At 41.5% G+C, this 16,359-nt stretch overlaps 1 protein-coding gene across 1 annotated transcript in view; it reads right to left on the bottom strand.

The window, feature by feature from the left end:
- The window catches only part of PPM1E (protein phosphatase, Mg2+/Mn2+ dependent 1E), a 57,086-nt gene extending 40,906 nt beyond the window's left edge, over positions 1–16,180 (bottom strand). Inside the window, exon 1 of the mRNA XM_068210624.1 lies at positions 15,673–16,180. Coding sequence (XP_068066725.1) covers positions 15,673–16,088 — 416 coding nt within the window. The 5' untranslated portion in view covers positions 16,089–16,180. The remainder of the gene's footprint in view (positions 1–15,672) is intronic.
- Between the last annotated feature and the right edge of the window lie 179 nt (positions 16,181–16,359).

Raw genomic sequence — 16,359 nt, 5'->3', positions numbered from 1 at the left:
CTGTAGCAAACATGGGTTAATAAGACAAGGACACTGATGTGCCACAAAATCCTGTCAGCCACAACTCTGTAAGTAAAATATGTCAGCAGAAGAAAAATGGAAATATTCATGTATTTTCCTTCTTGAAATTCAGAATCTGATTCTGCTGTTTGATTGCATCTCTGGGGATAAACTCAAAAACCAGACAAGCTTGCTTTGTCATGTTTCTTCTCTGGAGAATTTTGAAAAAGAACCTATTTGCACCAGTGAAGGTTGAAAAACTCTGAATCAACAGTGACATGCTCAGCTGGTTCCTCCCTCCAAGACAAGTGAAACAAGAAGACTTTGTATCTTTTATCCAACTGAAGCCATTGCCCCCAATGGATTTTACACATTCACAAATATATTTATGATGCCTCATTAGCCCGGCATGATGAATAAACTCCATCAATCAACATTTATTTTACTAGATTTAGCTGCTATTACCCTTGAGTTGAAAAGGAAATGGAGAAAAAAGTAGGCTTGTAGGAGCTGTTCGGCCAAGGGCTTTGTTAAGGATGAAGGGGGAAAAAAAAAAGAATAGAATCATTTAGGTTGGAAAAAATTTTAAAGACTGAGTCCAACTGGTCCCCAGCACTGCCAAGGCCATCACTAACCCATGTCCCCAAGTGTCACATCCTCATGGCTTTTAAATCCCTCCAGGGACAGTGACTCAGCCACTTCCCTGAGCAGCCTGTGCCAGTGCTTGATAACCCTTTTGTTTTGTTTTTCTGTTTTGATCAGGGAACAAGAATTACTCATCTGCTGTAATTATTCTTGTTAAGAGCCATACCTTCCAGCAGGGTAAGGGCAGAAGGTGCTGTGCCCCTCTCAATAAGAATCTCCAAAGTTAATGGGAGCTGCAGCAAGAGAGCTGAAAGCGATGAGCTTCCACTCACTTGGCAAGGAACTGGGATGACAGGAATTGGTGACGTCGTTGTGGTTCTTCATGTGCCACTGGCACTGCCACGTAAATCACCAGCAGAAGTGCCAGTGCTGTGACATTTTAGATGAGTACTCACTGGGGAAGGGGAAAAGGAACCCTGAGCTAAACCCTGGTACTGCAGCTGGCAGAAATTGTGCTGAGATTTAGCACAGGACTTGGGTTTCAGGAGTGAAACCACAGCCTTAATCAGCCCTAAATTAAAAGATATTTATTTCCACAGCCTGTGCATGCACATGGCTGTGTGTGTATGCCTTTAAAGATAAACCAGCAAGCAGACAGATGTTGATTCATGGAGAATTAGAATTAAAATAGCCTCCTTGCTGATTACAGCATTCAGCAGAGGCTGTTTTGTCCTACTTGATGTTATTTTTTCATTGCTGAATGCTCCAGCATTGTGTCATCTCCAATGTCCTTTAGCACCATGTTCATAATACCACAAAGGTACTAATTGACCAGAACATTCCAGTGTGTATATTAAGACTTTCATCATGCAAAAATAACAACATAAATGGCTGGGTTTGCCTGTGCTATCTATCTGTAGATAGGTAGCTATAATCCCCAAATCTCTCTATATCCCCATCCCTCTGTCTCATCTTGAAAACAATACTGAAAAAACCCACAACAAACCATGTTTTTATTATGCCATATTAAAAGCTCAGCAGAATTTCATTAAACAGCTACATTTTCTTTGTTTGAGATTACAAACACAGATCTCCCTCTTTCTGGCAATCCATAACCTAAGATATTTGGCACTCTATCAACAATTCCAGACTTGGAAGGATTATAGATGTGCTGACAGTTAAAGGGAGTTAGACTTCCCTGCCTAAGATAGATAAGTAGCATGTACTCTTTGATAAGTCCTATCAGAGCCCCACTCTGACAGGAATTCCTCCACGATGCCACTAAATCTTGCACCGTGAAGCTCATTAAAGGCACTGCCATTTGTCCCAGCAGAGCCTGAACTCCCTTGTCACCAGGAAATATATTCCATTTCTTTCCCCAATTACATACACATTGCTTTATATTCCAGATTCACAATGTGTTCAGGGGGCTGGGAGGGGGGGAAGAAGGAAGGCTTTTGTAGGAGCACACAGATCCAGCCCCTGTGCTGAATCTGCTGGGCTGTAAGACAAAGCTGTCCAGTGGCTTTGTGTTAGAGAAATGAGCTGAGCAGTACAACACAAATTCCACTGTTTGTAAACATTTCATTCCATCATTTGCACAGCGTTGCTCTGTTGAAATGAGGAGTTTCTGGAGAAACCCAGCAGTTTTGGGGGGGTTGTAAATCTAAGCTCTTAAATTGCAGTGATTCCTCCCTGTGCCAGGTTTTTGCAATATCATTACCCACACACACAGGACGAGGATCTCAGCCAGCTCCATTCAGGAGCAGCACATCCAAGTTGACTGAACATTTTTTTCCCACTGGAATATCATGATGATAGGTTCTGCAGAATGTGGTCAGACTTGTGCTCACTTCACTGGATGCAACACCATTACAAAATCCATTCTGAAATCTCTTCCTGCCTTCAAGATAATTGGGAAAATAACAGAGCTCCAGCAGCAAAAGCCTTGCTGTATGTGTAATGAAGATCTAGGATCAAACATCTCAACGGATTCTCTTAAAATAAGTGTATTATAATTTCCTAGATTATTACCTGCCAAAGCTCAGTGGGTGGGCTCTGAAGGCCTACGCTGTCAGGAATCCCAGGTTCTTAGAATCCTGTCATATCTGTCTGCATCCACCCCCTCAGTGTTTCCAGTTTCCCTTCTTCTGCTTCTGAAAGTAATTCCCTTGGTAGCTGTCACATTAAGATATTGGGATACAGCCTTCCCACTGCACTTTTGGATTCCAGATTAACCTGATTGTCAACTTCGCTAACAGAAAGTGAGTACAACCTCCTCCAGTGCCTTGAGATTAATTTGCCTTGAGCTAATGAAAGTCAATTTCTAATTTCAACCCTTAATTGTGATCAATAGGGCTTGAATGAAACTTATCCAGACAAACAGAGAGAGAACCAATAGGCAGAATCCATATCCAATGTGGCCATTTAGGATTATGTACCAGCCAGATTGGATTCTTCAGGTTTAAGTATTTTTCAGAAACAGTGAGGTAACAGCTCAGAGTTATCACTGGAGCAAATCTGGTGAAGTGAAAGAGCACAGTAAATGGGTTTAGAGTCCCACAGATAATCACTGGTTTTACATAAATGGACATTCCATGAGGTGTCTCACACACTTTATTGGGAGAGGTCTGTTCCCTGCAGGTGGTAAGGCCTAAATTCTGACTGAGCATCACCTCTGAGTCTTCCCTCTCTCACTTTTACTCTAAACCACCTTAGAGCATGGACAGATTATTTCAGTTCCTGTGGCATTCTCTGAGACACAATGGAGAGGAAAACATCACAGTTCTCCTACATTCTTAATTCAGAACAGAAAACCCACCACAAGAGCTTGCATGCACACACTAACACATCATTTAACCAATTCTATGTTTTTAATAAGCTCCCAATCAGGTAATTTTTAACTCAGAAAACTCATTTGACCTTACTGATGGCTCATGGGCAAGCTTGTTGGCTACAGATAAAAGCTGTTCTAGACAGAGCTGTGCATTTGTGTGCTTTTTTTTTTCCTATTATTGAGCAACATGACCAATATTTTGCAGAGATAAAATAATCAGAATTATATTTTCAAGCCTGATATCAAGGGCAGCACTTCCCAAAGTGCTTTGTTTACGCTGCCATTTTTCAGGAACTTTCCCAGTTTGTTGTTCCCACCAGCATTATGATGAGGACAACAATTCTAGACACTTGAGTGTAAAATTTCCTTATCATGTCACTTCCCCTTGCTCTAAGTGAGACTGGCAGCTTGTATTTGCTACTCATACTCACAGTAGTAGTCTCTCCTCTTTTCACAGATACTACTACAATGGTTTTATAACTACACACACAGAGCAGCAGTAAAAATGTCAGTAAAATTAATCAGCTTTGTATCTGTGTTAAAAATCTGCCTTATCATGCATATATTTTGTTTTTTCTCAGATTATGGTTATAAAAAATGAATAATGAATCTTTGCAAGCAAATGCAGAGAGAGGCATCATCCTCATACAATTGACTGTGTTCACACAACAGAGATGTGTAAACTATCTTTGGATCCAGGAGGTGGAAAAGAACAGATGAATCTGTGGAGCAGAATAATATTTGTGGAATGTTTTCTTCAACAGGATATCCCAGCATGTGGGCTGGAACATGCAATTGGGGGAGTTACAAATATACTTAATATACTATACTATATAGTGTATATACCACATAAATATACTTAATACTGCAAAATCCTTGTTTTGATATTAGGTCAACACATCACTCCACACTTCAATTCTGCCAGCAACCAGCAGAGAACCCTTGCAAAAGAGGAGGAACAAATGTAACAATTACCAATTTCTCTTAGATGTCAGAACTACTCATTAGCAATCCCAACCAAATTGGTGTAAGTCCATCAGCACCACATTCAGGGGTAACTTGCCATGTCAGTGTCCTTCTGTTTGTTATAAGATTTCTAAAAGATGAGGAATTCTTATTTCCCATGTATAAAACAACAATAGGGACTGGTAGAGAATGATAAATTTATCTTTTCAAACTACTCCTGGAAATGTAAAAGCATCTATAGCTGGTTAGACCACAGAAACACTGGATGAACAAGACAATTTGTACCAACTGTTTACCTTGTCACACTTCCTTTGTCATGGAAGAAACACAACACTGGCGAAAGAGAATGCTGAAACTTGAGAAAGATGACAATTCTACAATTCCTTAGTTATGATATTTCAGTTGTTGCCCTAGAGCTACATCATTGAATAAATAAAGGCGTATGGCTGAGTAAAAGGTGCAGTTTTCCCCAAAGGATCAAACAGAATATCCAATTTTTCACCGTGCACAGGGAGGAGTGCTGTAGTTTGGATCGATTTCAGCTGTCCAGCCTCTAACTGGAACTGATTGGGTTATTAGGTGCAATCAGTGTTTTACTGGGAGGTTTAAACACAGCCTGTTTAGAGAGGGCAACTGAAGGTAACTGAAGTGATCATCCTGGCAATTCCTTTTAATTGTTTCAGCTGATCCAATGCTTCAGGTCTAATTACTCTCACAATTTTATTTTAAAAATTATTTTCAATTGATACTGTGTCTATTACATTTTCTCATTCTGCGCCTTTCCTCTTGAAGGTTAATTGGTGACTGCTATGTCTGTTGGAAAACAACCCCACCGAAATTTAAGATTGTTCTTTTTTAAGGAAACTTTCCAAGCTTCTTGATTTCAGAGTAAAAGTCTAAAATGTTTCCAAGTACATTTTTCAGAAGCTAATCCAATACAAGAGTTTCTTCTCAATTATTTTAAATTTATATCAGTTGTATCATTTTGAGCTGAGTGGTGATACAATGATTACTTGGTTTGGCAGCACTCCCTAGTTCACCTTTTCTTTTGCATATTCCTGTTTTAGGATTTTTTATGGCATTTTAAAATGCCATTTTTATAAGGGACTTTTTTAGAGGCACAAGGAAAGCACTTGTCCAACAAGACTCCCAACTGGATTTGTACTTGTAGCAGCAGCACAATATAATTATAATTTAATTTATAGCTACAGAAATGAAAACTTTGTCACTGAACTGGCAGAGGGTGGGGAGAAAAGACCAAGAATAAAAAGGATTTTCTTAAGTGGAGAAGAATTTTTGAATGTTTACTTTTAAACCAAAAGTGACTTGCTCTTTTTTTCCCCCCTATAAATTTTTCCAACTTCCTGCCCTGCTTTATGTATTTATCCTTCCTTTTTCCTAGAAAAGTAAAACAAAACATCTTCCTTAAAATAAAGGATAAATATAGAGTAAATTAATTAATTCAGTTCTGAGACATAAGGGTTTATGAGACTGGAGGATGTGTTAGTTTATTCTTGGATTTAAAACCAACAATTTTCGAGGGTCATATCCTGCGCCTTTTTATTTAGCCCAAACTTCCTTTGACATAACTTGGAAGTCCTTGACATGCAAAAAATGCAGATTGACCTCCAGACACACTGTGGAGCTTGGCACTGCCCTGGAACTTCCCAGGTTTATTGCTGCTACCAGGATCACTCCCAGGGTTTAACACCTCTGAATGTTTTCTGTTCTATCTGCCAGACAGCCACAGGCAAAAGGAACGCTGTCACACCTCGTACAGCACCGAAAGGAGACAGTTGAGTTATTTTATCAGTCTTTCCAAAAAACATTTGAGAGCAGCCTAAAACAGCTCCCTGAAAAGCATCTGGAGCTGGTAGTAGGATATTAATAGCAAACTCCCATGAAAGCAAGAGCATGAGAAAGCACCAAATCTCCTTCTCTAAATTAAAGTAACAGCACAGCCCTGATACCTTGCAGGGATGTCCAAGTAAAACCCAGCCCTGTGTAACCAACTTCAGCTCAGGAACTTGGCCAGGATAAAAAAATTGAGGAGTTTCTCTGTTTTGCAAACCCCTTTCACAGAGTAACAATGATTCTCTAAGGAATGAATGAGTGGGTCACTTAGGTTTGTGGTATTATTTAACTCTTTCTTCCTCTTTCTGTTTTATTATTTCACACTACCTTAATGAGCTGGGTCTCATCACTTCACAAACATAAAGCAGACTTCCTCAAAGTGCTTTCCTTCTTCTTTCTGTACTTCCTCAACAGATGTTCTTTGTTATCTCTATTTCAGAAAAATAAAAAATAATACCCACCCCACAAGGTGTAAAATCCAGATTTAAGTTACCACCTTTCTTTTTATTCCTGTTAAGAAGCACAGACAGAGCATGGAAACAGGAGTTGCACAAATTCGTCAGTTTTCAGAGGACAATAAATTAAATGGAATAGTTTTCAATATGTTAATGCAAAACTAGCTTTTTATTAGGTAAATCCCATACTTTGTAATGTATAAAATATATATCTTGTAATTGGTTTCTTAAAGCTATTTAATATAGAATTACATTAACAGAAATGGAAGAAGAGCTTTTCTAAAGAATGATAATCTGAATATTTAGAGTTCATTGCTTTCTGCATTAAATTTTCAACCAGCTAGGATGAATTTAAGAAGTATTTTTCAGATTTATTGTATTCTACTCTAGATATTCGCTCTTGACAAACCTTTTTACTTGCAACTCCCAAGACACAGGAAGATTTTGTAAAATTTAGGGGAGGAGAGAAATATTTTTAGGATATTTAGTAATTTTGTAGGATAAACTATTTTTTCTCTAATCCCCAGAGCCAGATTTAGAACTTTGTGGCTTGGCTCATGTTTTTGGAGATGACTTTATTGTATGTCATGGACAGCATTGGCACTCAGGAAAACAAAGTGAATGTGAATTGTTGGGTGCTAAACCAAAAGTATCTAAACACCAAAAAAAGCCTCTCTAAAATTAGTATACAATGTCAATAGTGAGATTTGAAGCATTCTGTATGATCATTTGGGTCATTCCTAATCAGCCAAACTGAGAGAAGTTGACAGCAATGAGGAATTTTAAAGCATTTCAGATTGGTTCTCAATGCACTGCGGAAGGGGAGCAGTCACTTAATGCAGGCTCAGCTCCTCCCCAGCCTGGACACACATCCCAGGACCTGCAGCTGCTTTTCCCACTCTTCCCAGAGGGAGCTGCACCAGTTTTACACAGTGGTGACTCTCCCTCTCTGTTTATATAGAAGACAATCATTTCCATTGATTTACACAGTTTGTACCACTAAGGTAAAAGGTTAAAAGCTCACATTTCCGTCAATGCTCATTTCTACTGGGGGCACTTTCCCCAACCATTCACTTCAGGTTATGATCAATTAATTTTCTTATGGAATCTGATACTTTGGATATTTTAAAATTTGAACTTTTTGGAGTGCCGAGGAGAGGAGAGGTTAAGTTCATGTCACACCAGGTAGATCCCTCACTCTCTGAGGAGCAAACTCCAGTGAGAAAACAGAGCTAAGAGCAACCCATCACCCCCATGTTCTACAAGCACAAAGTGCCTCTGTCCCAAACAGGGGTGTTCCTCTAATCCCCAGAAATACTGAGCTTCTGACTTCTTGTTACCAAATATTTAGGTTTTACCCAGCTTTTCAGAAGAAAGAGGTAATAAGAGAGCTGAAAGCATAAACTCATTTTAGACAGGGATCTTTAGAAATAAATACATGAATTCAATCATATTTCCTCAAACACAGCAATGAGGTGACAAACAGAATGACACCACTTCTAGGAAAAGCTTGGAAAAGCCTTAGTTAAAAATATATGTCATGCTGTGTACAAGTGTGTACCTTTAGTTTATCACTTACTGAATTCCTGCTTTTTATCCAGGTTGGAATTTTAGATAATTTATCACTGTTGGGCCCAGAGGTTCCAATAGGAACTGAATGTTTCCCTGGGTTTTCAGGTGATCTATTACAGACTAACAAACCAAACATCTTATTTCTAATATTTATTTTGTTGAGAAAAATCAAAAAACAAAAATCTGTTGAATTCTCAACTAGAGCATGGGGGGTTTCAGCCTTGCAGAACTTGGAGTTAGGACTGAAAGGAATGGAATCATTGTGGCAGGTAATTAATCTAACATGCAGAGCACTGTGTTTGTAACACTAAGGAGGAGCAACTCACCACGTCCATTTCAGCTCTCTGAACCTCAGTAAGAAGGTCATAGCCTGAGGTTAAAGGAACAGCCCTCGAGAAAGTGCCAAGAAGTTAAAATGCCAAGGGCCTATTTTTACATGCTGCTTCTATTATTAGTTACACCGTGTGGAAGTACAGAGCCTATGAAAAAATCACATTCTCAAACAAGAGAAAGTACTCAAATTCTTTACTCTAAAAGAAGAGCAGAAGAAACTAAAGTTGAAAATTTGTTAGGTACAATTAAACAGGCTTTACTGGATCATCAAAGGCCAGCAAAAATAGCTTCAGAATCCTACCCTCTGAGAAAATTAAGGGGCTGCCCACAATTTTACCCAATTAATCAAATATTCCTTTCCTTGTAATTGCAGTTTCCCACTTCAGGTTTGTGTGCATCCAAACCCATTTTCCCATGATCAAAGTTTAGCAGCCCACTTTGTAATCCCGCTCTGCCACAGAAACCCACCCAGCCTCAGAGTGTACAGAGAGTTCAGAGCTGGGAGCAGCACCACAGCTTCAAATGCTGCTGCAGTTACTCAATCATTACTTGCCCTCAGCTGTTTTCCATCCAATACAAACATAAACTGAGGTAATCTTGCAATCTGGTTAACTTGTTTAACTTCTGTATTAATTATAGAAGTACCCAAGGGCAGCTATTTCCCACGCACTCCTAATTTATGGCTCTGATGATTACTTCTTTATAAAATGTCTTATTAAAGGCGGGTAATGTTGTTTCTTCTTAATGAAGTACAAAGGCACGGCAGAAAATGTTTCTGTAAAACAAGTCCACAGTCTGCAATCATTTTATCTAATCACTAGTGTGTTATAGCAACAAAAATCTGGAATATTTGGTTAGTAATTGAGATTTCAGCCAACCCAAACAGAAGGCCCTAAAGTACAACTTGTAGTAATGGCCACTTAGCAGTGTCATGGGTTCCTAACATGTCTCACACACATGTTGTCCGGGATACATTTATTTTTATAATCATTTGCATTACATAATTGTGATTGCATTGCATAAGACAGTCTTGCAGCATGCTTCAAAGAACATCTAATGTTTTAAACTGCTAACTCCGTTTTATCTCCTTTCTCACATGTCTTTCCTAGACAGCGAGGAGAAAACAAACCAAAAAGAGCAGGCACCAAACAATAGGAAGAAAGAAAATGGAGTGGAACAGCCAGAGAATATTTCAGGGTATCAAATAGAGTAATAAATAGTATTCTCATTATCTGTGTACTGCATGCCCTGATGCTTTTGCTTTTAATGGGATCGTGTAAGCAATTTAGCCAGACAACAAAAATGAATGAGAGCAAACATCACTGAGACAGCAGCCAAGGCACTGAAACTTCTGCTCACAGAATGCAAAGCAAACTAAAGTTTAACCTTCTATGAAAAGAACCACAACTGGGTTTTCCAAAGAAGAAATATTCTGCCACCATTAAAGGTAGTTACAAGGAGAGATTTTAAGGTTAAAAATGTTCTGTGCAGTGTTTTGTGCAAAAAAGAATTACCAAACAAACTCTCCAGAGGAATGAAGCTCATCACATCCAAAAGGTAGAGTCAAAAGTAGCTCCACACAATGGCCAGTAAGATTTTAGTTTCAAGAGTGGTTGTATAAAGTCCCAAAAAAAGAATGCGTTAGCACAGATCTAATTCTTCAGTACTCAAAAGCAAACAGCCTCACTTAGGAGGAGCAGAATCTGTGCAAATTGCTCTTGGGTCAAAAAAAATCTTGGTGGGAAAAGCTCCTAACAACATTAATTCCATTTAATGTGTTGTACTACCAGCAACGTTCATTGAAATAAAAGCACTGGAATGAATATATTTCCATAATCTGCTCACTGAGAATGATGTTTTAATGCTATATAAAGCAACTTCCAAGCATAGTCACCCTCGTGCTTGAAAAACTCAGCATCCTTTTAATCATAAAGCAGGAAGTTTTGAAATGTCACCTTATATGTTAACCATTACAAAATGTAAATCTGCAATTTAGATAGCTCATTTGAGCTGATATTCCTTTTTTTTTTTTTTTGAATGAGTATCAAAATATTTGATTTCCTTCAGTATTTTTAAAAGCGTGGGAGAGGGAGTTGAATATGCCTTAGAAACAACAAGAAGAATCCCTCAATGCGTAGAGAATTAGTTGTGTTTGGAAAATGTTTATTTCTAAACACCACCTATTTGTAGATTATAGTGATTTCTAGGCTAAAGGGGATGAAATGTGTGTGCCATGACATCACCAGCATCCAGAACATGGGCTCTTTTCAAGAGTGACAAGGTACCAGCAATACTGAAGCTCTTGACTTTCTGCACACCCTCCTGTGGGATGATTTAGGATTAATTCACAGAGAAACACCAAGATTTCTAGCACCAAAATCCCTTGGGTGTGATGTCAGCATCCTCAGCCCTACCCAGGCAGCTCAACAACCACCCCTGGAAGGGATTCCTAACCTTGGCGGGGCTCCTGTGAGAGTTAACAGCCACAGCCTCGGGGTGGGAAATCCCAGACTGGTTTGGGTTGGAAGGGACCTCAGAGCTCATCCAATGCCACCCCTGCCATGGCCAGGTACACCTTCCACTGCCCAAACTCTGTCCAACCTGGCCTTGGACACTTCCAGGGATCCAGGGGCAGCCACAGCTTCTCTGGGCACCCTGTGCCAGGGCCTGCCCACCCTCACAGGGAACAATTTCCTCCTGATATCTAATCCAAGCCTAGATTAGACTAAATATTCCTAATATGGAGTCTAAATTGAATATTCTCTATCCAATCTCATTAACCATAGAAAATGCCCCAGCCAGGTGCAGCCAATATCTCCTTCTGTCATTCATTGTGAGCACAGGCCAGCATTATCATTTCTATTGTAAAACCTCACAAAAGATGATGAAAAAAGCACCATGTTAAAAAGGATGCCATGACTTTTTTGTTGGTCCTTGTGATTAGTATTAGACATGGCAAGTAGTTAATTATATTTCTTAAAAGGGCTTTGAGATTGCAATCAATAGAATTGATTAAAAAAGACAAATTATGAAGGAGTAAAACATCACAGCCTATTTAATATGATGCTAAGAAGGCCCATCCAGCATCATACATGAATTTCAACTTAAAGTGACAACAGTGCCAGCTTTCATGTGATAGGGGTTTAGAGAGCAAGTTGAAAACATGTATATCTGCCAGGTAAAGGGAGAGAATCCCATCTTTCCACTCAACAGAGATGGAGATAGCAGAAAGAACAGTTTTCAAGAGCTTACTTTATTAAAAAAAAGGACTTCTGCTCATGGAAAATTACCATTTTTAGCTTTTTAGAAGGTCATTTTTAGCTTAACATTGCGAGTTGCGGGGCAAAACCTCCATTCTCATTCACTATCCACATTTTACATAACTCCAGTGTTAAAAGGGTGAGCCTACGTTGCCTTTCTTGATTTTTTTATAGTAAGACTGTGGGAAATCCATAAGCAAAAAATATTTTCTCTCTTTAAGAGAAAGAAAGGGTCAATTAAAAGAATTCACTTCAAATACTGCATTTTATTGGAATCTAAGTATTCTGTGAATGTTGCACAGTATTCTGTGAAGAAATGTAAAAGAACAGTGCTTAGAAGTTTTTCTTTTCATGTTCCAAGTCAAAGCAAGGCTTTTGCAATCCTTAAAATAATCATGTTGTCATCAGGGACTTATTTAAGCACTTAAGATGACTTAACAATAAATTTTAGTTTTATTTTACTTACCATCTTCTGCAAACTCAGCACTGGAGAAGCAGGGCTACTTTCTAAGCTTGTTCAAATGAAATTTGAATTCCTAAATTAACATTTGAAAGCAAAAATATCATACCTCCGAAACCACTGAAAATAAACTTAAACCTAGAAATTATACCAACTATATCTATTGCCATCAAAGCTTGGGGCAAAAAAATAAAAAGAGAAAAAGGAAAGCCATAAGAATATACAGTTGAATTTTCCAAAGTATTTCATTTACACAGGAAAAAAGGAGTGTAGCAGCAAGACAAATTTGTTCTTCCTGGTGACACAACTTGTAAGAGTCTGGCTGTGTCCTCTCTTGGCAAGCACAACTTTGCTGATTTGTTTTTCAGAGGTCTTGTCAAGAGCCAGCTCTTTAAATGCATCTGGTTTAATAAACGTATCAGTAGGAAGAGGAAGAGACCAGAGCATGATATATAACTTTGTTACATCAAGTTAGCGACTTCTTCCTTTAAGATGAGTCAGAAATCAGGTCTGATTCAGCAGGAGCAAGTGATGAGGTCTCATATTTAATGTTTTAAGGCCTTAGCATGTTTGCTTCTACATAGAAACCCTGTAATTTATCTTTTTTCTCTTGAATAATATGGTCTAGCTATAGTTTGAAAGATCATTTTGTGGTTATCAGCCAATGTTCCAAGGCAATCCCCTTTTGACTATTTTCTCCATCTAATGCACCTCCTATTGATGGGTTTCATTCTGTGGAGGGTCACGAAGAAAACACACAGTGCCTATTTGGTGGCATTTAGACAGATATAAAGATTACATTAATCTAATTTTCCAAGCATATGTTGCTTCTAGAAAAAAAAAATTTAAAAAAGCCAAACAGGAACAGGAAACCTCAAAGGGGAATATGAGTCCTTTGGAAAACAGCAGGAAAATCTCATACATAAGAACTCTTTGATACTGATCTACACAGTGGCAGAAAAACATTATATTTTGTCATGATTAGCAATATGTTCTCATTTCTGAAATGGTCTTACTTTCCTCAAAAAGATCTAAAGCTCTGTGCTTAAAATAGCTGAAAAGCAGCTGTTGGATTTTTCACAGCAATGGGTTTTATCTTCATGCTACACAGAATGCAAACCAGTCATTTGACTAATATATAGTTGCACAAAACATGCCTTCAGAATAGAGTCTCTCCTGCAAACCAAGGGAATATTCCCTTTTACATGAGTTTTCATGTGCTTTTTTATTTAGTTTTTTTTTATTTGAACACTCCCATAACTGTTGGCACAACAGCAGCTTTACTCATATACACCAAGTTTCCCACCTCTGGAACCATCTGACCAGTTGAGCCCTTGGCTGTAAAGGGTGAAAACATTCTGCTTTTGCCTGTTTTATAGGCATATATGTGTTTGTTTGTCACATTTTAAGTTTCTCTGGTGACTAGAGAGTGAACTAAAAATACAGTACCTTACCTGAAGAATACTTTTGCATATTTGTACTTACCTCAGATTCCACCATCATTCAAGAAAAAGCTATTTCAGTTTAGCTCTGTCTTAGGAGTTGTTAGATTTGGCTTATAATATTGTAAAGTGTTTTATTTAAGCCTTTAGGAAACTATTTTCTCACAGCATAATCCCCTGCTCCCTTGATTTTGAGGTGGACCTTGGTTTTTGCCTAGAGGAGGAAGCCTGCATTGATTTCACCACAAACAAAGCCAGGGGATGCTTCATTCAGTGGCCATCCAAAGATCTGTACTGAAGGCTGAAAAAACCAAAGAGCCACAACCTGGCAAGAGCTGCCTCTATTAAAAGATTCCTCTCAAAAGATCTTTTTTTTTTTTTTCCCATTAACTTCAGCCATGAACATGAGCTTCAGAAACTGGGGAATGTGGGGTATGGGGACAGACAGAGAAAGAAGAGGTTGGGGAGGAGTTTCAGTTCAACATCATTTCATAGCTAAACTTAAAATAATAGTTTCAAATAATCTGCTCCACATCTAAAACTTTATTCCCACTATCATGACTTTGGATTTCACAAGCCTGTTTAAAAATAACCCAACAAAACACGTCCTAAATAGGTAGAAGGGATTTGCCTCTCTGCTCTCTACCACATCCTATGAATGTGCTGCTGTATTCCAGAGACTTTCCAAAGGTGGCAGGGCGAGCATGTGTGAATAGGAGAGCTTTGTCCTCTGCAGCTATCATTGTGTTGTCCCTATCGTCCACACACGCAGAGGGCAGATGAGAACTGGATAGAAACAGACCATGCAGTTGTAAAACCCGGTTCTTTTCTCTCTTTATTTATTTATTTCTGCGACTGAGTAACACCTCTCATTACAATTACCGGCTCAATGGCAGAAAATCTCCCCGGTGTGCTGTGCAGATTTTCACAGCTTCATTTGTCTCCTCCTGTGGCATCAGTTTAAAAAGGTTCCTAAAGAATTGCCACTAACAACCGTTTCTATTTCGAGCCTTCAAAGCCGGAGCTGAGCACAATACAAGGCACTGGTAACTGATCTTTAGGTTTCAGTCCACAGACTTTCCACACTGGGAATAGATCCCATCTGTTTCCTCTTTATGCACCAGCCTTTGGAAAGCACAGATCTGGAAACTGCCTCCGTACAGAACCGAGTATAGCCGGCTTTCCCCAGCTGACGGCAGAAAAATCCCCATGATTATGGATAGCTTTCTCCCAAGGTTTTCTACTCCTCTTTTCTCCCCGGTCTGTGAATACATGGTGTGGTTTTCTCCATGTGCGGTGGTCTTTTGGAAGGGTGAAGGGGGTGGACCACCTCTCTTTCCTTGCCCCTTCTTCTTTCCCCTTCTTGGCAGAGGTTTCCCCATTTACCAACCCTCACAGGGGAACATTTCAATTTCAAGCCCCAGCACAATCAACCACAGGCAAACCCCCCTCCTTGCTTTGGCACCAGAGCGTGAGACATTTCCCCCACCGCTCTCCCTCCCCAGCAAGCTGCTCTCCAGATGGATGCTCGTGGCTCTCCCTTGTCTCTTCCCTTCGCCTGTCCCGGCCAGAGGCAAGCAGAGGGCACAGAGCACAGGATTCCTTGGGGCAGGGGCAGCCGCTGTGACCCCGGGATGCTCAGCACCACCGAAGTCCTGAACTCTTTTGCCTCGGGGATCCCCCCTGTCCTCGCTTCCCTCCCTCAGACCCACACTGGGGGTCCCCTCAACGCCACACCGGGGAGTCCCTCAGCCCCACATCGGAGGGTCCCTTCAGCCCCACATTGTGGAGTCCCTTCAGCCCCGCACGGGGAAGTCCCTCAGCCTCAGGCAGGAGGGTTCCCTCAGCCCCACACGCGGGGGTCCCTCAGCCCCGCACCCTGCCCCGTTCCCCTCAGCCCGGCACTCACTACTTGTAGAGCTGTTGCAGGCAGAGGTCCAGGCACTCGCCCTCCACCTCCTCCTCCGTGATGTACTCCGAGAGCGGCCGGGGCAGCGAGGGCAGCGGCGGGGGCGGCGGCGGCGGGGCGGGCGGCTGAGGGTCGCCGGCATCGCCCTCGCCGCCTTCTCCCTCCTCCGCCTCGGCGGCCGCTCCCGCTTCTCCCTCAGCCCCGGGCTCCTCGTCAGCGTCGCCCGCATCTTCGGCAGCAGGAGGGGGGGCCGCCGGCTCCGGCTCCGGCTCGGGCTCCGGCTCGGGCTCCGGCTCGGGCTCCGGCTCTACCCCGAAGGGCCCGCGGAACTCGCCCAGGAACAGCTCGAGGAAGCGGCGGTAGGTCTTCTCCTCCGCGCTGCCGCCGCCGCCGCTGCCCGAGCCGCCCGCGGCCATCGCTTCGCATTCCCGGCCGCCCGCCGGCGGATCAGCACTGTGCCCGCAGAGAGCTCCCTACCCGCCGCCGCCGCCGCCTCCTCCTCCTCCTCCTCCTCCCTCCCGCCCGCCGCCTGCGCGCGCGCTCCCGAGCCGGGCCCGCGGGGCCGCGCACGCCGCGGGGGGTGAGGGGGGGGCGCGCCTGGGCGTCGGGAGCGCGCGCGGCGCTGAGGGGGGCCCGGCGGGGTCCGGCGGCCGCCCGAGGGGGCGGCTCGGGCCGCGGCGCTGGAGG

Source organism: Anomalospiza imberbis, chromosome 20, assembly GCF_031753505.1.
Source record: "Anomalospiza imberbis isolate Cuckoo-Finch-1a 21T00152 chromosome 20, ASM3175350v1, whole genome shotgun sequence".
Classification (NCBI taxonomy): Eukaryota; Metazoa; Chordata; class Aves; order Passeriformes; family Viduidae; genus Anomalospiza; species Anomalospiza imberbis.
The sequence above is the reverse complement of the archived record's forward strand: the minus strand, read 5'-3'. Positions and strand labels throughout refer to the sequence as shown.